The sequence below is a fragment of the Trifolium pratense genome, linkage group LG7, assembly GCF_020283565.1.
Source record: "Trifolium pratense cultivar HEN17-A07 linkage group LG7, ARS_RC_1.1, whole genome shotgun sequence".
In the NCBI taxonomy this organism is placed as follows: domain Eukaryota; kingdom Viridiplantae; phylum Streptophyta; class Magnoliopsida; order Fabales; family Fabaceae; genus Trifolium; species Trifolium pratense.
The window spans coordinates 51,013,024-51,034,078 of record NC_060065.1 but is presented as its reverse complement, the minus strand read 5'-3'; the positions used below and the strand labels follow the sequence as shown (position 1 = coordinate 51,034,078).

The 21,055-nt window shown below is 29.6% G+C and overlaps 2 protein-coding genes and 1 non-coding gene across 4 annotated transcripts; 1 reads left to right on the top strand and 2 right to left on the bottom strand.

Annotated features, from left to right (window-relative positions):
* Positions 1 to 2,536: 2,536 nt before the first annotated feature.
* On the bottom strand, positions 2,537 to 5,015 carry LOC123894639 (cytochrome b6-f complex iron-sulfur subunit, chloroplastic). The gene is made up of 5 exons (XM_045944698.1): positions 4,862 to 5,015; positions 4,525 to 4,769; positions 3,474 to 3,591; positions 3,196 to 3,378; positions 2,537 to 2,799 (listed from the first exon to the last, which is right to left on the bottom strand). Exons 1-5 carry the CDS (start codon positions 4,898 to 4,900, stop codon positions 2,692 to 2,694), a joined length of 693 nt encoding a protein of 230 aa, XP_045800654.1. The 5' UTR covers positions 4,901 to 5,015; the 3' UTR covers positions 2,537 to 2,691.
* A 2,397-nt stretch (positions 5,016 to 7,412) lies between these two features.
* On the bottom strand, positions 7,413 to 7,563 carry LOC123900233. The gene has a single exon (XR_006805885.1). It is a non-coding gene; the product is annotated as a U4 spliceosomal RNA (small nuclear RNA).
* A 6,582-nt stretch (positions 7,564 to 14,145) lies between these two features.
* On the top strand, positions 14,146 to 17,104 carry LOC123894636 (putative cyclin-D6-1). Of its 2 annotated transcripts, none has more exons than XM_045944695.1 (6): positions 14,146 to 14,601; positions 14,858 to 14,938; positions 15,243 to 15,335; positions 15,446 to 15,659; positions 15,938 to 16,068; positions 16,572 to 17,104. In XM_045944695.1, the coding sequence occupies exons 1-6, from the start codon at positions 14,422 to 14,424 to the stop codon at positions 16,752 to 16,754; spliced, it is 882 nt and encodes a 293-aa protein (XP_045800651.1). In that variant the 5' UTR covers positions 14,146 to 14,421; the 3' UTR covers positions 16,755 to 17,104. The 2 variants fall into 2 exon arrangements, with proteins under 2 accessions (XP_045800651.1, XP_045800650.1); XM_045944694.1 differs by having other exon boundaries at positions 15,240 to 15,335.
* Positions 17,105 to 21,055: the final 3,951 nt, after the last annotated feature.

The window sequence follows — 21,055 nt, the reverse complement described above, 5'->3', positions numbered from 1 at the left end:
TTTAGGAAAAAAAATGCAAGTGGAGCATAAAAAAAATTGGTTGTGAGTCAACAATGAACGTGGAAATGCGTAATCATTGTGATAAAAAAACCGCAAGCAGCATTTTAGGACTTACACACAGGAGAAATTCTAACTTTGGTACAAATCCAAGAAAAAATTATTTAGACACACACTCACAAATATAATAAAGTTAAAATAAAATTAATATTGTCACCTTATCCAGTCATTTCTTCTTTAAATTTTTTTACTCACGTAAGTGTGTCCAAAAGATTTTTTCAATATCTCTGCACGCGGTACTAGTAGTCCTAAAATTGAGTTGTATAATGAGTTCAAATTGTTAAAAATTATGGGTATTCTAAAAAATGTTTTCGGGTCCTTGTTAAGGGTTCCTTTGGCCTAGCTTTTTTTGAGTTTATGCAATATAAATTAAATTTTATGTTATTTTATAAGTTCACACTAGTGAAAATTGTAATTTTATAAGCTATTTTATCATAAACTAGCTTGACAAACTTATGATAATATATAAAAATTGCATAAGTTATTTGCATAACCTCTAAATAAGAGGAAAAAAAGTCAGGTCAAACGATACCTAAACATAAAAAAGTAAACTTAAGATAAAATTAATATTTATAAGATAACTTTTTATACTTTCAAAATATTGAATGTATAAGTTTCAATACAGTTTAATATGCTTAACCAATGCTCCGGAATACTATTTAACATTTTCTATAAGTTATTTTTAAGATGAATTATTTGGAAGAATTAAAATAGGATTTTATAAGATGTAAGATTTTATTTATTTTAAGGTCAAATTTTTGCTCCTTCACCTAAAAATTAGAGAGTTAACAAAAAAAATAGTTGTAGACTTGTAGTATATATACCAGTATTTCATATTAAACTTCATGAATCTGAATTCAACGTTTCATGGTTTGTTTTCACACTTTTTTTTTGCAATAGAGATTTGTTTTCACACTTTGCTGCTGGGAATATTCACTCTGACTCTGCCGTCATGGTCACGCCCACAGTAGTTACTCCAACCTTTACGTCGGCTAGTTTATCTCTTTATACATTTTTTTCTGACAAAATGTATTCTACATTTTAAAAATATAAAAAATATTTATTTCAGTGTAAAATTTATTTATTTTGATTTTTTTAACTAATATCTTGGAGTACCAGTTAGGATGACATTTTAAAATTTAAGAAAATATTAATAAGTGTTCATCGGACACTATTTAAGAAAATCAAATATAATACAATAATGTTATTTTTGAGTTTGTATGGTTAACATTTTTAAAATATAAAAAAAAAATTCATTGCAATTTTTTTTTTATTTCCTTAATTAAGTATACCAGTTATTCAACATCACTCTAATTTTTATTATCTTTAATCTACATTCGATTTCTGACAAAAAATAAAACCTTAAGGGTCTGTTTGATCTGCAAAATATAAATACTGGACAGAACAGTACAAGACAGTACAAGATAGAACAGCACAGGACAAAGGTTTAAGGTATTGAACAAACTTTGTGTTGTACGATGTTTGGTGGACAAAAGGTTATTTTGCTATTTTAAACAACTTGTGCTGAGGACAAAAAGTTGTCTCGTGGTTCTGTGGGGGACAAGAATTTCAGCTTTTGTCCTGTCCCTTGACCCCAGTTTGTCCAGTATCAGGAACAGTTTTAAAATCAAACACAGTACAACTGAAGTTGTTCTATCCAGTCCCTTATTTTTAACAGATCAAACGCACCCTAAATAGTCCTTAATTAATATGTTCATTTTCAGGATAATTTTTTTTTATTCGTTATATTAAAGAGACTAATTTATCTTCAGCATAAAAATATTAGGGACTAATTTGATTTTTTTTTTGTTGATGATTGAATTGATCAAAAAATTGTGATGATCAAAATGTGTCTTCACTCTTTTATTTTTATTCATTTAATGGTTTAGGTGATGTGGCAAAACATATTTTTTGAAAAAACTAAATTTGTTAAGATTGATGTTATTTTTCATTTTAGGTTTCATTTTATAAAGATTTAATTTATAAATTATTATATGTGATGGCATCATTGGCATGTAAATAATTTTACTTTCAATCAATACTGATCATTAAAGCATTAAACATAGGAGTTCTTATATGGGATTGGAACTTGCATTTGGATAAAAAAGGATAGTAATTATGACTAAGATGTGCAAGTTGAGTTGGAGTTCTATGGGGTTGGTCATGAAATACCTAATCCTAGATTCAGGCAACAACCATCTTTATAGAATTATCATTTTAACTATAAACCTAATAAAAACACATTGCTGGTAGTACCATTCCAGTAGCTAAATGACTAATGACATTGAATAACATAATCCATAACAATTAGACAAGTCTTTTCATCAATCCGTCTTTCAAGCAATTGGAATTTTTTCGTTAATTACCACGTTGAAGATTGTCTTTCACTTATAAACATTTGTTCAAGTCATATATGATATATCATCAAATGTAGGAGTAGGACGATTAACACAAAAAGTAAGTTATGGACAAAACCGCGAAAAAACAACATCTAGGTTTGTTTTCACCTTATACCAGCTTCAATACACACAATATCAATTTGATTACAAAATGTGTTTATGAATTAATACAAAAACAGAAATGTGTGAATTTCAGATTTGAATATATTACAATATAGGGACAAGTTTAAGAAGTCTAAGACCACCATGGAGCATCACCTGTTCTGAAATCTGTTTCAGTCCAAGGAACAAACAAAACCTTCCCATCATCTAAACCAACATCACAATGTGCCAATGCAAGAGACTGTCCAACAAAAAGAACAAGAATATTCATTAGTAAAAGTGCATGAAGCAAAGACAATTGACGACTGAATTGAACACTACTGCCCTGTTTGGATTAACAACTTAATTAAGTGCTTATAGCCTAATGCTTGTCATACAAGAGCTTATGTAGTAGCTATTTTTAATAAAAGATAAAATAAAGTCAAATTGTATTCATATAAGCTATAAGTTGTTTTTACAAGCTATCCTGGAGAGTTTATGGAATTAAGCTGAAAATAGTTTATACACATATCATAAGCTGTTGTTTTCATAAACTCTCTCAAACAGTCTATCAAGTGTTTATGTCAATGAGATAAGTTTAAATAAGTAAATCCAAACAATCCCTAAGAAACAAATCATAAGAAGCCTGACTGCTTACCAAGGGAGCGGGTCCTCTTACAACTCTTCCTTGGTCATTGTACTGAGATCCATGGCATGGGCAGATGAACTTTTTTTCAGCAGTGTTAAACGGCACGACACACCCGAGGTGAGTGCATACGGCATTAATCGCAAATGTTGCAAGTGTTCTGTCGCTCTCTACCACAAGGTAGGTAGGATCACCCTGTTATTTAAAAAAGTTCTGTTATTTGAATATCAAAGACCCTGATAAGAACTCTCATTGGAGATGCTCTAACGACTTAACAATTCTACACTTACCTTTAATCCTTGGGTAAGAGTGCGGTCGCCTGGTCCATGAGTCTTGAGCCATTCTGCTGCAACTACATCATTGCCAACGGCATCCTTGGCAACAGTACCACCGGTTGCAGAGCCTGACCTGTAATGTGTTTTTCATTAATAATTTGATAGGTGAAGAAACTGAGAATGAAGAATCATAAAACTTTTTGGATTCCAAATGCAACAGATAATTAGCATCGAGCAACATAGTAGAATGCTAATAGTTCTCTTGTTTGATACATTTTATTAGACATGGGATAAATTTAAACATGTTATGGAATTTGATGCTAATGTGACAAGAAAGCAAAGTGAAATAATGGAGGCAATATTCCAAAGAGTTGGGAAAAATCAATTCAAATAGTCCCTCACCGTAAAAATCATTAAAATTATGACTATATGAAAAGTAAGATACATGAATTGAAAGCGTGTTCGAGTATCCGACAAGTACAAATTATCTAGAACCGAAACCAAGACATTGTGCTCAAGTGGTTAATGAGCTCCCCTAGGACGAATTGTTCGGAAGAACTCGAGTTTGATTCCTGGTGGAAACAATTCTTAGCCAAACTTTACTTACCTCACTGCCTAATTCTGGATTACCGATGCCCCATTCTCTTGGGAACCAGAGGGTTAAATACCAACAAAAAAATATTATCTAGCACCGATACTTCAAATTGAAAACGTGCTCCAGTGTCCGACAAGTAACAGGAATGGCTACATACATGCAATCACTTTAATTTTTTAAATTATTACCAATGTTTATTTACATGTAATTATCATTATCATATCCAGTGTTTATGTTTGTGTCGGTGCTTCATATATTATACAACATTACATGTTACATGCTACATGCCTATAATAGAACTATATTATAGTTAACAGAAAAATCCTAAACCAACACTTGATTTGATTAAAACTAAACACCAATTCACACAATTCTACAAGTCAATACAACATCAACATGTCTCACCAAATAGGGAATAAAACCTTAATTTGAGCTAATAATAAAAAATACTAAGAAATAAATAAAACTTACCCTGGAGGGACAAGGAAGGATCCATAAGGAACAAGCATTCCAGCAGTAGGAAGTGAAAGAGCACCAAGAAGAAGCAGATTCAAGGTCTTCCTCTTACTCATGTCAGGTACTCTATCAGCAGGAATGCTAGTAGCTTGGCAAGTAATTTTCATTCCTTTATTACTCTTTCCAATCATCTGAGTTCTTGTTTGCTTCATAACAAGAGCCATTGAGGGACAAAACATCCCACTCTTTCCAGAACATAGCTGAAATCATAAAAATAAAAAGACCCTTTTAATCACAATACTCAAAAGAAACTAACTTTAACAAAAAAAATTGCTTTTTATTTTAATGATACCTGAGAAGGAGTTGCAGGGGAGAGAGTAGTGGAAGCCATTGTGAGGAAGATTTTGTGAGTTTGAGAATGAAAGGAGATTGTAATAATAAGATGATGTGTGGTTTTTTTAACGACCACCACAACTGTCAATACTATGGTTTATGGGATAAGGTGCTAAGGCCATGTAGGTGCCACATATTATTCAACCAATCACAACCAGCAACTTCAAATTCAGATTATGTTTTTCTTTTGTATTTTTTTTTACTTATTCTTTAATTTGGGCTTAACTATTTTTTGTTTCTTATTTGGCCCACTTATATATGGCCCATACTAGATTTTGGGTTGGGTTGTAAGTAGAGTTAGGAAGAGGAGATTTACTTTTATCACCCTACTTCATTTCTCGTACGCCCTATAACCTTATCAAAATAAACCCGTCTGCGTTATTTAAGTAGCGGAATCTACATTTAAAATTTTGGAAATTTTATGGTAGGAGCGTGTTTTTTTCTCAAAAACCTCATTTTTATCAATTTTCTACCTAAGTAGCGGATAAGTAGCGAATGTTATAGAAATTAGAAAATTTCGTGTTTGTGTGTGTGTGTTTGTGTGGGGGGTTTTTCTCAAATGAGAAAATTTCAAATCATAGAGGTGTATCGGAATTGAGTTCTATTACCTTACCAATTAATTTGTTGTTACAATGTAATCCAAATTTTGAGATCAAGTTCACAAAGCTTCAAGCAAATATGGAGCTCATATGATATGATAGCTAGAGCAGACATTTTGTGAGCTTGTCACAGTTTCTTTGGTTGTGTTCTTCATTATATTAAATCTATTATTATTATTATTATTATTATTATTATTATTATTATTATTATTATTAATGAATTAAGTAGATTGTGTTTGCTTAAAAAAAAATAGAAATGATATTGCAACATTATGTCTGTCCAAAAAAAAATATTTTCCTAATTATTTATTACCGTTTTAATTGACGCAGCCAGCCGTAGCCGTTTGGGCTTATGACTTTGATCCAAAAAAGACTATTGTGAGTCAGCATATCGTAATATATATCCTAGTTGCTATTTTTTGGTATAAGTTATCCTAGTTGAGATTTTTTTTTTTTTTTGGTACATTCCTAGTTGAGAATTTTAATTATAATAACTATGTTATATAATCGGTCAAAAAAAAAAAACTATGTTATATAAATACATTTCTATGGACAAAAATACGACATCCAATTATATTTGCATAGTTCAAATTTGAGATTTGAAATTAAACTAAAAAAATGAATATGTTGACATCCAATTATTATTTTCATTTTTAGCAAATATCATTCCAAATGTTCTTGAATGCTTCCTGCTTTGCTATTTTTGACAATATACATACTGCTTTACAATTATATGTTCCTTATTTTAGTTTTTTTTAACCTTCTGGTTCTTAGGGGAATGAGATTCTAGTAGTCCATAGTTCGGGGCGAGTTCTGGCATCAAGTGGTTCTAGTCTCCTCCCAAATGCAGTTGCGGGGATCGAACCGTCTCCTCCCTATCAAGTTCAGCGCCAATCACCACTGAACCAACTAACATTTGGTTATTTTAGTTTATTTTTTTCGCACAATGTATATGTACCTCATTATTTTTTACCCAAAGCAATACCTATAATTAAGTATAAATTATTATGCATGTTGTAGTCTAATTGATGAATAAAAAAAGATGATGATGGCACATATATCTTAAAAATCTATCTATACATACAATTGCAAAGGAAGCACACAAAGTAAGACATTGTCCTTAGTCATGACTAGTTTGTAAACCGCCCTCATCCAAATGTAACTATAAATAATAGGCCAATGCAAGTTTTATTTGCATCAACCATCATATATACAATCAAGGCAAAAAAAACATAACAATCATCATCATATACTAATTATAAGCACATATACAAAGTAAGATGGATTTGAAGATGAAGGTAGTTTTGTTACTTTTTTTCTTGGGTTTGGCAGCAACAACAAATGCAGTTTGTTGTGACAAATGTACTTGCACAAGATCAATCCCACCAGAATGTACTTGTGATGATGTTAAACCAACTTGTCACTCAGATTGCAAGTCTTGTAGGTGTTTTGAGTCATTGCCTTTGAAGTGTAATTGCCTTGATATCACTGAGTTTTGCTATGAACCATGTAATAACTCAACTATTATAACTAATTAAAGTTTATTAAGATTAATGAGGCAAGTTAGTTTTCCACTAGGAAAATTGATGAATAATTAGAATAAAAGCTAGTACTTTGATATGCAGTTTGTTTGCCTCAAACACTGCCTACTAGCTAGCTGGATCATTATTATTGTTAATTTCTTTTATGATGTTGATAATAAAAAGTTTGTGTGTATTATTTGTTTTGATTAATTAATTTTCCTCTTTAAATTAAATTATATGTGTATAAAATAGTATTTTCATTTCTTCATTATAAAATAGTGTATATTAATTATTCATAAAAATTCATATTTAATTTATTCCTCTATAAAATAAACTTAACTTTTTGCAAGAGAAAATTTCTAAAATATTTTAAACATTTTTTTTTTTTAACTTTACCCCTAGGGGAGCCCTTCCAGAAATTCTCAAAGGCCAAGGATAAACCAAGGCCTAAGAGGGGGTTTAGAAATAGTTTTCAACCAGCAATAGACGCACCTCGGTTAGAACCTCATTAGCTGCGTCATTGCCCCAAGCGCAAAGATAAAATATTTTAAACATGACCTATCCTAAAGCTTGACAGATCTTCCCAACTCAGTTTTTTACTCTAAAACCGACCATGGAAATACAGGTTCCATAGAAATTATATTTTGCTACATGACCGCAAAATATATAAAAATTCATATTTAATTGTCCCTTTTTAGAATAAATTACCCTTTTACTATATAGATTTCTATATAAGTACTATTACGTAGAAATATAGATCCCATAAAAATTATAAAAAATAATTTATATATATATATATATTAATAAAAATATAGATTCTACGTAGAAATTATTAAAAATAAATAGGAATCCATATTGCCAATGTCATTAATTCCACTAAAACATAAATTATTGCATGCGTTTTAGTTTGTCCCAAATAGCTAGGTAAAGGTCCAATTCCTTGTCTACACCCTCTATTGCAAATAGCAAACACTATAAGCATAAAATGATGCTGTTATCTGCATGGGAGGTATGGCGTGCCACATGTACTCATCAAATCATCATTCCCTTCTCCACCTTTGTCTGCCTTTTCATTTCGTTGGTACCATTAATTGTTTATTTGGTAAATTAATTTTTTGTTTAATTTAAGTATTTTCTGTACATAATTACCTAGATTAATTCATCGAGTTGGATACGACCACACTGGGTAATAAAATCCTGACGGGAGAGTTGTTAAGATTTTTATATTGAATAGATTATGAGATACGGTTTGAACAATAATTTATATGTAGTTAAAAAATTTACCTTACAAAACAGTTTTGTAAAAGTTAAATTAAATCCACAACAAATTTTAGGTTTGATCATATGTTATTAAATAACCTCTATCGAACCATTTGGACCGATCAAGATTTTTAGTTTATATAAAAGAGTCAGGAACTATCACATTTCAATACTTTTTTTAATGGCAAATATATTATTAATAATCATCGGTTTCAATGTACCAAAAAAAAAATATTAATCGCCGGTTTTTGCACAAGATGGAAAGAGACTAAACGGAACTCTTTAGTGTTTGGTACCGTGTTTGATTTTATTCTTCGCTTCATTTTTCTGTTAATAAAGAATTAATAGTTGTTCTTCACCCTAAATTTTAAAAAATGTTATTGTTTTGAAGCGTGCAATCTCATTGTTAATTAAATTTCTACAATCTCCAAAATTTGTGGATATGTATCGTGATGATCATATACTTAATAGAGAGAACGTGAGTAAAACAAAAGAGCTATGAAAAAGAAAGAGTAAGCCTTCAAATAAAAAGGGAAACAAATAATGGGTATCTCTTTATGCTTTCTCTTAAATCAAGGCAAGTAGTAAAAGTAATAAGCCGTGAAGCCATATGTTTGCAATATACTTATAAGGAATTTTGCTAGTACACTATAGGTCATGTGTTCGATTCTCAGCTCATTGTAAATTAAAAAAAGAAAAAGTAATAAACGGTTGAATTGAATGGTTAATGAGCTCAACAAAATTGATAAATTATTTTAGAAAATTCGAGTTTATATCTTATTTGACATAATTCTCACTTAAATTTATTTATTTTGTGATCGAAGTTTAGATTATCACGATTCTTTTAATATCCTTCTTCCTTTCACGTTTAACACTATTAAACTTTGTGCATAGATGTAAATGTTAGTATCCGCCAACAAAAATCTAATGGTAGGTGACTCAATGGATAAGAAGTTTTAATATTATCTTAAAATTATATTGAGGTTAACTCAATTCCCTAAAACCGACTTGTAAGTAAAATTATCTCTATTTATAAACTTAAATTTCAAACCATTTTATATCTAATATGAAACTCATCCGAGAACTGGAGGTTAAAAAAAACGGGGAAAGTGTGAAATAAAATATGTTATTTTGGTCAAAGAAGATAAACAAAGCAAAAGGACTATATAGCTATGAAAAAAGAAACCTCTCCCAAAGAGAGAGTAGTAAGATTGAAGCATCCCAAAGAATAGAACGTTCTTTAAAGTTGTTTTGAATTGATGAAACATATATTTTGTATCTTGCATTGTTCCACAACTTTTGTCTCACAACTTAATTACGGCTAGTAGTTACTAGAACATCCCAAGTGGCTTGGGGTTGACCTAAATTAAGATAAATCATACTCCCTCCATATTTAATTATAAGCAAAAATCAATTTTTTAAATTCATTGAAAAACTAATGTATCTAGCTTGTATTATACACTGGATACATCCATTATTGAATGAATTTCAAAAATAGAATTTTGCTTATAAATCAGGATAGAAGGAGTATATAAACTTTTTGCTAGACAAATTTCTTAGTTGAGCTTTAGTCAGATTTTACTTATTTTGCAGCCGAATTTAAAATTATTATAATTTATTTTTCATAGAAATCAAATATTAAAAAGTGAAAAAATGAAGAAGAGAGTATTCTATGGTTTATTATTAAAAAAAAAGAATTATATGGTTTGTCACATGATGAATCAAATATTGTTTTGAAAGATGGGAATACATTCTTTTCTTAGTATTGTTGCTTTTTATATATGCTCTTCACGCCATAAAAGGCTAAAGTTTGTCTATATTATCTAACTTGAGATTTACATGATTTATCTTATCATTTTATTTTAAAATTAAGATGTTCATGTATGTGTGAAACTATGAAGATTAACTTATCAAAATAACTAAAAGCTATTAAAAAAAATCATCTCTTTTAAATCAGTAAGCGATCCTAAACAAATAAACCATTTATGATTTATGTAAATACCACATTACACCATATCGGTGATTATTGGTCTTATATTATCATAATTGTAAATAGTCAAATTGTATTTGATGATTAGTCATCTCTAATCACCCCTAATATTAAAAAGATACTAGTAAATATTGAATGTAACTAGAAAAATCGAATGAGGATTCCCTGCAGTGTAAATTTCCTCCTGTTTGATATTTACCACATGTTTTTTACTATTGCAAGATAACTATTTAATTAAGAAATGAATCAATGACCGGGATAAAAAATTTACTCCCTCCTATGAAAATCAAACCGGTGAGGATCTGCTCTCTTGAAAAATCATTGTAATAAATATATTTTTAAAAATTGTGAATATTTCGAAAGTCAAGGTGACAAGATCCCAAAGTCACCCTACTACTACCTTTTCCACACATGTCCCACAGGCAATATGTAGCCGAAAAGTAACTTCAATCAATTGCATGTTCCTTTGACCAATATATTGCTCATGATAGTGATGAATCTGATGATACAAAGGAACATAGAATTTAAGAAATCCACAAAATAGTCATTATGCATTGAAATCACGATTTTTAACAATTTCTCAACACAATATTTTTAGTATAAAATAAATTAAAGCTCCTTAATCAAATTTTCTTAAAATAAAACATTAACTCTATATATTTGGTGAATCTCTAGTAATTTTCTTACCAAGAGCTTAAAGTCTCGATTTCCATTCACGACCAGCCACTAGATGAAGTATATGTTTGGTATCACAGTGAGTATGTCAGAATTATGACAATTTAGATGTAGCTTCTGCAAAATAATAGTAGATTACTGTAATTTTGATATACTCATCATAATACCAAAAATAGGCAAAGTTCTAATTTTCTGTTATTGTGGTATAGAGATGTTTCAATATTGTCTCTTCTTATTATTGATTTAGATCTGGCTATAGGAATAAAGCTTTTATCAGTTTTATAGTAGCTTTTATCTTTGTATGTTACTTTTGTTCCTCTCACAATTACAGAGAGTAAATAAAAGGAACTGCATGCCTCCATGTGGGTTTCAGGCCCGGCCCCAAAATGTTACTGCACAAAGTTTTCAATGAACTGTACCTAAAGTTGGTGCAATTAATTGAAGAAAACATAATAATAAGCTGTTCTATTTTCTCCCTTAATTGTGAATATCACCTTGTATTTTTATAAACAATTTCATAGTGAATATTTATGTATATATAAATTATTTCAATAAAAGAGTATAAGTTAAGTTGTGTTCATAAGTTATTTTGGACATGTACAACTTATAAAAATAAGTTGAAAACAACTTCCAAACATCTCATAACTTATTGTTTTCATAAGTTTTGTCCACTGCATGCAGTCGAATATTAAAAAGGATCATGATCCAGATCCACTGCAGTCGAATATTTCTACATAAGCAGTCAGTGATCGATGACCGTTCGATTAAAATAAGACAGTTCAAATTTAAATTGATTTTAAGTTGTCAACCCATATTTCTGACGGCATGAATGCGGTAAAATCCTGAGTGCAGTGAATCTAATTTCACACTAGCAGCTTCTAATGCATGCATTACACTGATTGGTGCATATCTGTTAGACAAGTAGACTAAGGTTCTTGTGATGGTCCCATGTTTGATGTTTGGGTTAGAAAATAGGGTTTGTAACAGCTGTAAGGAAAGAAAGTATCACGCTACTATAGCAGTTGCACTTATTCAATATTTATTATGATAATTTACTCTACTATTTAATGCTGTTCCTATTATGAACCTAGGATAAACATGATCTCTTTAAATTCTTACCCATTTTCTCAGTTTCACAAACTTTGGTTCCAACACATGCCCAAATTGAAACCTTATCTTATTGTGACACATTGAATGATGGAACTATATGATCTAAATTACAAATTTTATATATGTACACACATTATATAGTATGTCATTCTCTATTCATATAGATGAGTTTAGTTTGGAAAAGGTGAATATGAAATGCTACAACTAATTTACTTGTTTGAACTATATTACAAATCTGGTTAGGAGGTCAATTTTGGCATCGTGGTTTCAGGCCCTCCCGATCGGGGGATCGAACTGTGATCTTTCCTACTAAATTTAGTGTCAATCACCACCGGACCAACTGTAACGGTTGGTCTAATGTCTACAATTTAGTTAAAAAACAATAATGGAATAAGATTCTTAATCCCTAATTATCAAGAAACTAGTCTTTCTTTATTTGTTTACAAAGTACTCTGTTTTTGGTTCCATATTTTAATATTGATATACTGAAAAAATAAGCTATTTCTAGTTAATTTGGTATTCAGAATTTATGAAATTATAAAAACATATTACTTGTTTTAATACAGATTAACAACTTGATTCCAGCAAAAACAGAGATTACTCATCCATGTGCCATATACTGGACTGGTTTGAGACAAGTGACAAAAATACAATTCTAAAAAGCATACATGAATAAAAAAATATTAGACAACTTTAGATTAAATGGTGGTTTTGGCTTTTAGCTACTTATGTTTTAATCGTTTATGGTTATTTGTCCTATTGATAGTCTGGTCTTCCCAGATTTGGTTAATTCACTGGGGAAGAGGAATTATTGTTCTAAACAGAACAAAGATATATAGTTGTCACCCTGCTGCTGCAAACAAGTGAAAGATGTATTATAATGTTTCTAGCTATTTAACATTGGAGAAAAATAAAGTTGATAATTGTTGAAAAATATATAAGAGAATTTATACATCTAGTATCTTATGAGTTTGGATAAAGATATGGTGTCCAAACCATTTGTGTATCTAATGAGCATTGGATATTTAGGATCCTCTTACTCCAGGTGCTTTAAAATAAGTGTTGTAGTTTGACCATTTTACATATTGACAATGCACAATTTAGGCTATAAATATTTTTTTTTTTTTTTTGGTCAGGCGGCTATAAATATTTTTAGTTGTCTATTATTAAAAATTATAAAATTGATATTTTGAAAATATTAAATGAGAGAAATTGAATAACATCTTATATGCTAATATTGATTTTTCTATCATGTGCAAATTTGCACATATTAAGAAATTTAAAATAGTAAGTTTGTATTGGAACTTGTGCATTTCATATTAAATATATATTTTTTTAATAAATAATTGTTGTTTTTCATTAAATAGTTACTACTTTTGGTTACTTTAACATGTGCAATATTGTACATGTAAGACAAACCCTACTAATATTTGTCTTTATATATTAGTAAAACAAATATGGTAAAAAAAATGGTCAAAGTAGATTATGTGAATAATGTACATGAAGAAAATATTAATGTACTGTATATGAATGAAAAAACTTATGTTTGAAAAGGAGTATAGATGAAAACTTAAACTCACACATGAATAGAATATTGTTGGATGTCAAGTGTGAGTAAGTGGGAGAATCTGTAGCGATGATTAAAGTAAGAGGATCGAACTTATAACGATTTATTTAAAGGATTGAAATCTTTTATTACTTGGAACAATGTAAAATTTATATATTTATAAGGTTCAGGTTCAAATATTAAATTAGAGAAAATGATACTTATATAAAAAATTTATATATTTTGTGTGAGTGAGGAGCATACAACCCAAGTCTTGGGTCCTACCTATATAACACACATGTTTATGGGATGGTATTAGTCACATCCTATGATTTCATGAAATTCATTGCAATGAAGAAGGGTGCTAGGACTTTTTAACGCACTTTATTTGATCACATAAATCTCAAAAAATTAAGCGAATCTCATATAATTTGGTGGGACTTATGTGAATTTTAACCTATAAAAAAAATGTTAAAAATGTATTTAGCATTAGTCATGAAACACTAAGGCCTACTACCTCCTATATATTTCCCATATTTTATTCACCAATTTAGAGACAACAAAGGAAGGAAATAGAGATATTGTGTTTTGTGCCAAAACATTACTAATGAGTAGCTAGCAACTAGTAGAAGCAAAGCTAAAACAATTCAACCCCCTCCAACTCCATAGCTTTCATATGAGAAAAAGCTGAAAACTCTCTCATTGCCTTTTCCTTATCACTTCTCTTTGCTCTCTTTTCTTTCCCTTTAACAATGCTTGTCATCTTTCTTACTTCTCACCATCACTAACAACAATTTCTTCACAACACACACATCCATGGAGTTTAACCTTGAAAACCCTCTTGAAAACTTCCATGACCTTCCTAATTCTCAATGTGTTTCTTCTCTTTTTCTCATTGAATCTGACCACATCCCACCACTAAATTACTTTCATAGTCTCAAATCAAACGAGTTTGATGCCTCGGTTAGAAGTGATTTCATCTCTTTAATCTCACAGGTAATTAACTATGATTCACTTGTGAACCTGATTCTGTCAAAATCACTGTCAATCCAAACATTTACTCGATATCTGTTTGGATTTATGGCGAGTTTTATTACCTCAAATACCGTGATTTTGTTTAAGCAACAAAATACATTATTTTGTCAAATTTACGATGGTACACTTTGATTCTGACAAAATCACCGTAAATTCAAACATGTAGTTTGAAGAAAAAAATAACATTTATTAATTTGGGTTAATTGGTTCCATGTAGTTGTCCTGCAACTTTGATCCATTTGTGACTTACCTAGCTATCAACTATTTGGATCGCTTCCTTGCTAATCAAGGGATATTGGTAAGAAAATCAAACACCATGCTCAATCTAATTAAATAACATTATTGGATTTATTACTTTACTGCTGGTCTCATATATAAGTATTTTTTAAAAAAAACCATTAAATAACTCGTTCATATTATGGACCAAATATATCAGTTATTCAATGAACGTGAAAAATAAAATTCCTTATATATGAGACCGATGGAGTATCATATAAATGGTATAAAACTTTTACTTAAGTATAATTAATGAAAAATAAAATTTTCAATTAGATTATGCTCCCTTGAGATCTAAGCTAAAATGGGTATGCATGTAACAGCAGCCAAAGCCATGGGCGAATAAACTTATTGCAGTAACTTGCTTCTCTCTAGCAATAAAGATGTTGAAAACAGAGTACTCTGCCACTGATGTTCAGGTAAAAAGAATCTTACCTTAAATGTAAAAAAAATTATTAAAATTTTAATCCAAAGTTTTTATAAAAGATATTGATATTTTTGTTATTATATGATATTTATTTATTGATAGGCTCTTCTGAATCATAGTGATGGTGGTTTCATATTTGAGACACAAACAATAAAAAGAATGGAAGCACTTGTCTTAGGAGCATTACATTGGAGAATGCGTTCAATCACTCCTTTCTCTTTCATTCCTTACTTCATCAATTTGTTTAGGCTTGATGATATAACATTAAAAGTTCTTAAAGATAGAGCTTCTGAAATTATATTGAAGTCACAAAAAGGTATAATAGAATTATAGTTTGATACTACATATAGAATTTGTTTTTTGTCGGATAGTTCAATAGCTAGAAAATCACATTTTAAGGTGAATAATAGATATACCAAGATTTGAATTCTGATCTTTTCATATTACCTGCAATGTTCCTACCAACCTTCACGGAAACTTATAGTATTTTTTTTTGTTACAATAGAGAAAACCAAAACTTATAGTTTATAGTTTGATATTTTACTTTTTTTATTTTATTTTTTTATTTTTTTATTTTTTTATTTTTTTTTGCAGATATTAAGGTTTTGGAATTCAAGCCATCTATAGTTGCTGCTTCATCTCTTCTTTATGCTTCTCATGAATTGTTTCCATTTCAATATCCAGGCTTTTTGGGAACAATATCCGATTGTTCATATGTAAATAAAGTACATATTCTCTCATCATTTTCTTTTTCTATTTTTTTTTTACATCAATTATCTCTAATAAAATGAGTGGTGAAAAATAAAAGTTTTTTCCTCTCTTTATTTAAATTTGTATAGAGTAATGTACTAATTTTGTTAGTGAATTTGCAATCTTTCCTAATAGTTTCTAACTTTTTGACAAATCTATCTTATGAGCCTTTAATATTTGCTTATTTATAACCTTAAGGATTAACGAGACGGATGTGACAAAAATATTAAGGACTATTGCAATCACGCATTCATGATATCGATAGTCGTTCGATCAAAATTAGATGGTTAAAGATATGCAAATTTTTATATTATCGAATAACCATTGATATCTCGATTGCGTGAATGCGGAAAATTCCTGACCACAATGGAGTGTGATCCGGAAGTTCTAGGACAAAATTGCTCTAAGTTACTATTTTTTTTATATCATTAATAGTACAATTCTATTTTAAGATTAATAGATGGTATTTTTACTGCAGGAAAGTGTTGTGGAGTGCTATAATGTTATACAAGATATAGCTAAGGAGGAGTACGAATCCATGTTTAATGTGAATTCAAGTTCAGGCACACCAGTTAATGTGTTAGACGAAAATTTTCTAAGCTTGGAAAGTGAAAAAACCAATGGAACCAATGTTACTCCTACTAAGAGAAGGAAAATTTAAATCATCAATGATGAAGTACCAAAAAACTGAAGAAGATAACAACATTTAATTCTTCTGGTCCATTCAAGATGATTAATGTTTATTGTACGTAGTTGAATAAAATATATTTAATGTGAAAAAAATGAGGATCAATAATAGGAAGAGATAGTGTGATGGAATTTATGGAAAAATGAGAAAAATGGAAATTTTATCTATATAGTTAGTGGACAAAATCACTGTAACGTGATCCTCGTACGGTTTACATTAAATCTTCTGATTATGAAAAGGACTATGGAAGAAAATATTGGAATTTTAATATCTTTTTTTTTTCCTATGTTAGAGGAAACAAAAAGACAAAATGTAACTTTGAATTGTATGGCTGGATTTTTGTATTGTCTAATTTGTAGTGAAGTGTGGTTCTGTCTCGTAGCCTATGGCAAAGGAATAATAGTATAGTAATACTGATGGAATAAATTTTGTTGGAAGGATTTAATTAGCATGCAATGTTAATGTAAAAAGATGTTTTATATGTATTTTTTTTTAAGTCAAAAAATAAATATTTTTTTGTCAATTGATCTTATAGTTATACTTACACACATTAAATGCGAAGAAGTTGGAGTCCGCTCAAACATCAATTTTTACATATAAATATTCTACAGCTAAATTGATGATTAAACATCAGTTATGGTGATGATTAAATTGATTTTTTTTTCGAATAGTTTAATTGCTAGAAAAAAAATTCATATTTAAAGTAGATAAGTGAGATATCAGAGATTTAAACTCCGGCCCTTACATATATAATGCAATGTTCTTACCAATTGAGCTAAAGTCAGAAGACTCAGCTAGTTGGATTTGTGAACGCTTTATATGCATATTTAAATATATTTTACTATTACTATAACTTTCAACCTGTGCATGCACGGGTCTGATTAGATGTCATATGTAATAATAGAAAAAAGTGTGCCGGATACTGGTGCCAAAAATAAAAAACAAAAAAAAATGTGACAAAAAATACATCGTTGGTGTATTTGTTTTGACCAGTTATGAAATTTGGATCTAATGGTCCTATTATTTTTTTTTTTTGGTTACCATGATATTGGTACGAAGTTTCTCCCCTCCCAACCGAATTCTCTCCATATGCATGAGCCAAGAATCAAACCTCTGACCACATGTTTAAGGGAACCAAGACCCTTACCACTTGGACCAATTCATTGTTGTACTAATGGTCCTATTATACCATAAAGAAAACAATTACTAAATGAAGTGAATAAGAAAAAAAAAATAAGAAACAAAGGATGACAACAATATGCACCTCTTAAACAAATGAATATCAAGATTTGTTTCAATTAAGTTTGAGACATGGTCAAAATTTGCAAGAAAAATAAAGTGTATGACCGGAAATAGTTGAACTTGAGATAATTACGATGAATAAAATGAATGGAAGACATTAATATATATATATATAACTCATCTTATTTAAATTAATTTGGAAGTAAATATTACAGAATCTAATGAAAAATTAATTAATGTAAAAAATGAGAGAAAAGAAATTTATTGATTTCTATTACAAAAAAAAGATTTTTATAAAAAGAAATTGAACGTGTATTACATAATAAAAATTGGAGTTGTATAAAAAAAATGGTGGGATTGATTTCTATTTAAACAAAATTAAACATTAATTTCATATTTATTACATGTTGGTTATCAAATTATTTCAGATTGATTGATGTATCCTAGTGGTAAATGCACCAAATAATTTTTAAAATTAAGTCACGGGTTCAATTCTTGTTGTGGTATTTTTTAACATTTTATTTGAATTAAATTAGGGTTAAAATGAGAGGAAAAATAAACCGAAAAATGATTAGATTTAGGATTAGCGTATCGAAATAAGTTTAAAATATAAGAGATGTCAGTTCATATATTAGTTCTAAAAATGTCTTTTAAATATGTGTGGTAAGACTAAGATGTACTGGCAATTATAATTAGATGAATCTATAAAACAAATTTATTGTAAAAAAATAAAGTACAAATCAGGAATCTAAGAAGAGTGTCTTCAAGTGTATGTGTTTGTCTTTTCTTTTCTTCTTTAATCTTTCTATTGGGAGGTTCTTTTTATCTTTTTGTCAAGTTGTTTAAATTTTTAATTATAATTTAAAAAGAAAGATAACTATAATTTTTTAGCTTTTGATTTATTATGAAAATAAGGTGAAAGAGTTATATCTTGACAAAGAAAAAAAGTACTTGAAAGAGTTACTATATATTTTTGGATTAACTAAAAGCGGTTTGATATAAATAAAATTAATTTTTGTATATTTAGTTGTTTACTAGACAAATTTGAAAAAAGATGACATGAACTTAATGAGAACAGTGTGTATTTTGCATTGATTTATAAAATGCTATTACAAGGTAGGCTTAGATGAGAATATGATGTGTTTTTATTGAATATTGATATGATAAAACTAATTTACATCGATCGTACTTTCACATTAATTTTATTTTTGATGTAATATCTGCAGGAAACATGTTTCGTGCGGATTTTTGATTCAAATTCGCAGGAAATTCTGCATAAAATAAGCAGATTTATTGTAGTGTAAACTCGACCATAATTTTATATTAATTTTATTTTTAATTTAAATTAATTTAAAAAAATCAATTAGTAGTGAAACTTAAAAAAATGTGAGGCGTTGGAAAGTTCCAACGACCAAAATTTCTTTATCAAAGATATTTGGTTGGACCAAATTTGACATCTCTGTAATTGTACCTAAAGTGTTGATTGCAACTTCACAGAGTGAATTGGGACCACAATGGGTTGGTTTATTTAAAAAAACGAAAAATGCCATTATCTAAAGTTTGTTCTTACTTCTTTGTTTTTATTTCTCATAGTATTTTTTTTCATTCTCGTGTATTTCGTGTGTATTATAATGGCAACATGAATGCCATTTTTCAGCACAAAATAATCAATTATACACTATACCATTTTCAATCTATCTATATAACATAGTACTGATACTTTTAATAAAAGGTGTGTCTGATGTCCGACACTGGTATTCAGTTTTGACAATTTTCTCGAAACTATTGCATGTCGTGTATGATATCCGTGTATGTGTCAAATACTTTTCAATTCAATTTGTTAGAAGTTAACCAAAGTAGGTAAGATTAAGTAATAAAATTTCTTACCTGTTACTTCATTAGGTTCTTTCCTATAGTAAAGTTTGATAATGCAATGCTTTTATTTTATTTCTTTACTTTGGAATATTGGGTTGTCAGTTTCGTTATATGAAAGCACCATTTGTTGAAATTCTTGTTTGACTCGAGATAAAGGTTTAGATGGAGCATGTGATAGGGGATTGATTATATGGTGACATTGCAGACTTTCTCACTAGCTTTATATACTAAATAGTCAAGAGGTTGGTTTATATATATAATTGTCTTTGTTATATGATACGTTTATCTCAAACCTATGATTTGTTGGTTGAATTATCCTTACAAGGTCACACCATCTAGTATAAAAACTTTATGGTTTAATTGGGTTGGTTGATTCAAAGTTTAGTATTTACAATTTTGATTGAAATCAACTGAAGCATTCCAACAATGTTCAATTATACCTTATAATTATTCTCATTTCCTTACAGATTGTTTCACGTCGTTGAATTTGAAACGTTGAATGGTGAAATCCATTGAGAGGAAATCATACATGCAAAACACTCTGACAATCAAGTTAGTAAACGTCAAACGTGAGAGGTATTAGGGTTTAGATGTGACATATCTGACCTAGACCATGAATATTAGACTTCTATTGATAGAGAATTGGAGTTTCAGGAACATAGAACATTTTCTTGGCCACCTGTCCCTGAAGCGGAGGATTACCGCCACAGTGGAATCTGGTGGTCCGTGTGTCCTAAATGACTTTAATCTCTTGCAACTATAAGGCGCGTGCATGATATGGTCCGTGCAACTATACATGATTTTTGTAATCCGGTCTGTCTGTAAATAATAAGCCTTATAGTACAATCCAAAACACTTGCTAAAAGATAAAACTTGAAAACAATGGGAGCCAAACCTTGTAGGCTTTATTTTTTGTTGAAAGGAACCAAACCATGTAGGCTATGAATATGAAGTCTAGGTAACAATAAGATCAAATTTGCACTACACATTTTAGTATATAGGAGTACATAATAAGTGAAATGTGACGCAGAAAATGTTTTGGCTACGAATTTGTTAGTTGAGGTGTCACTCTAGGGCCACAAGTGATGCAGGGGCAATTAAAGTAGTGGAACCCTCCAGCCAGCTTTACCCTAAGTCACATGAATGTTGACAAAGAT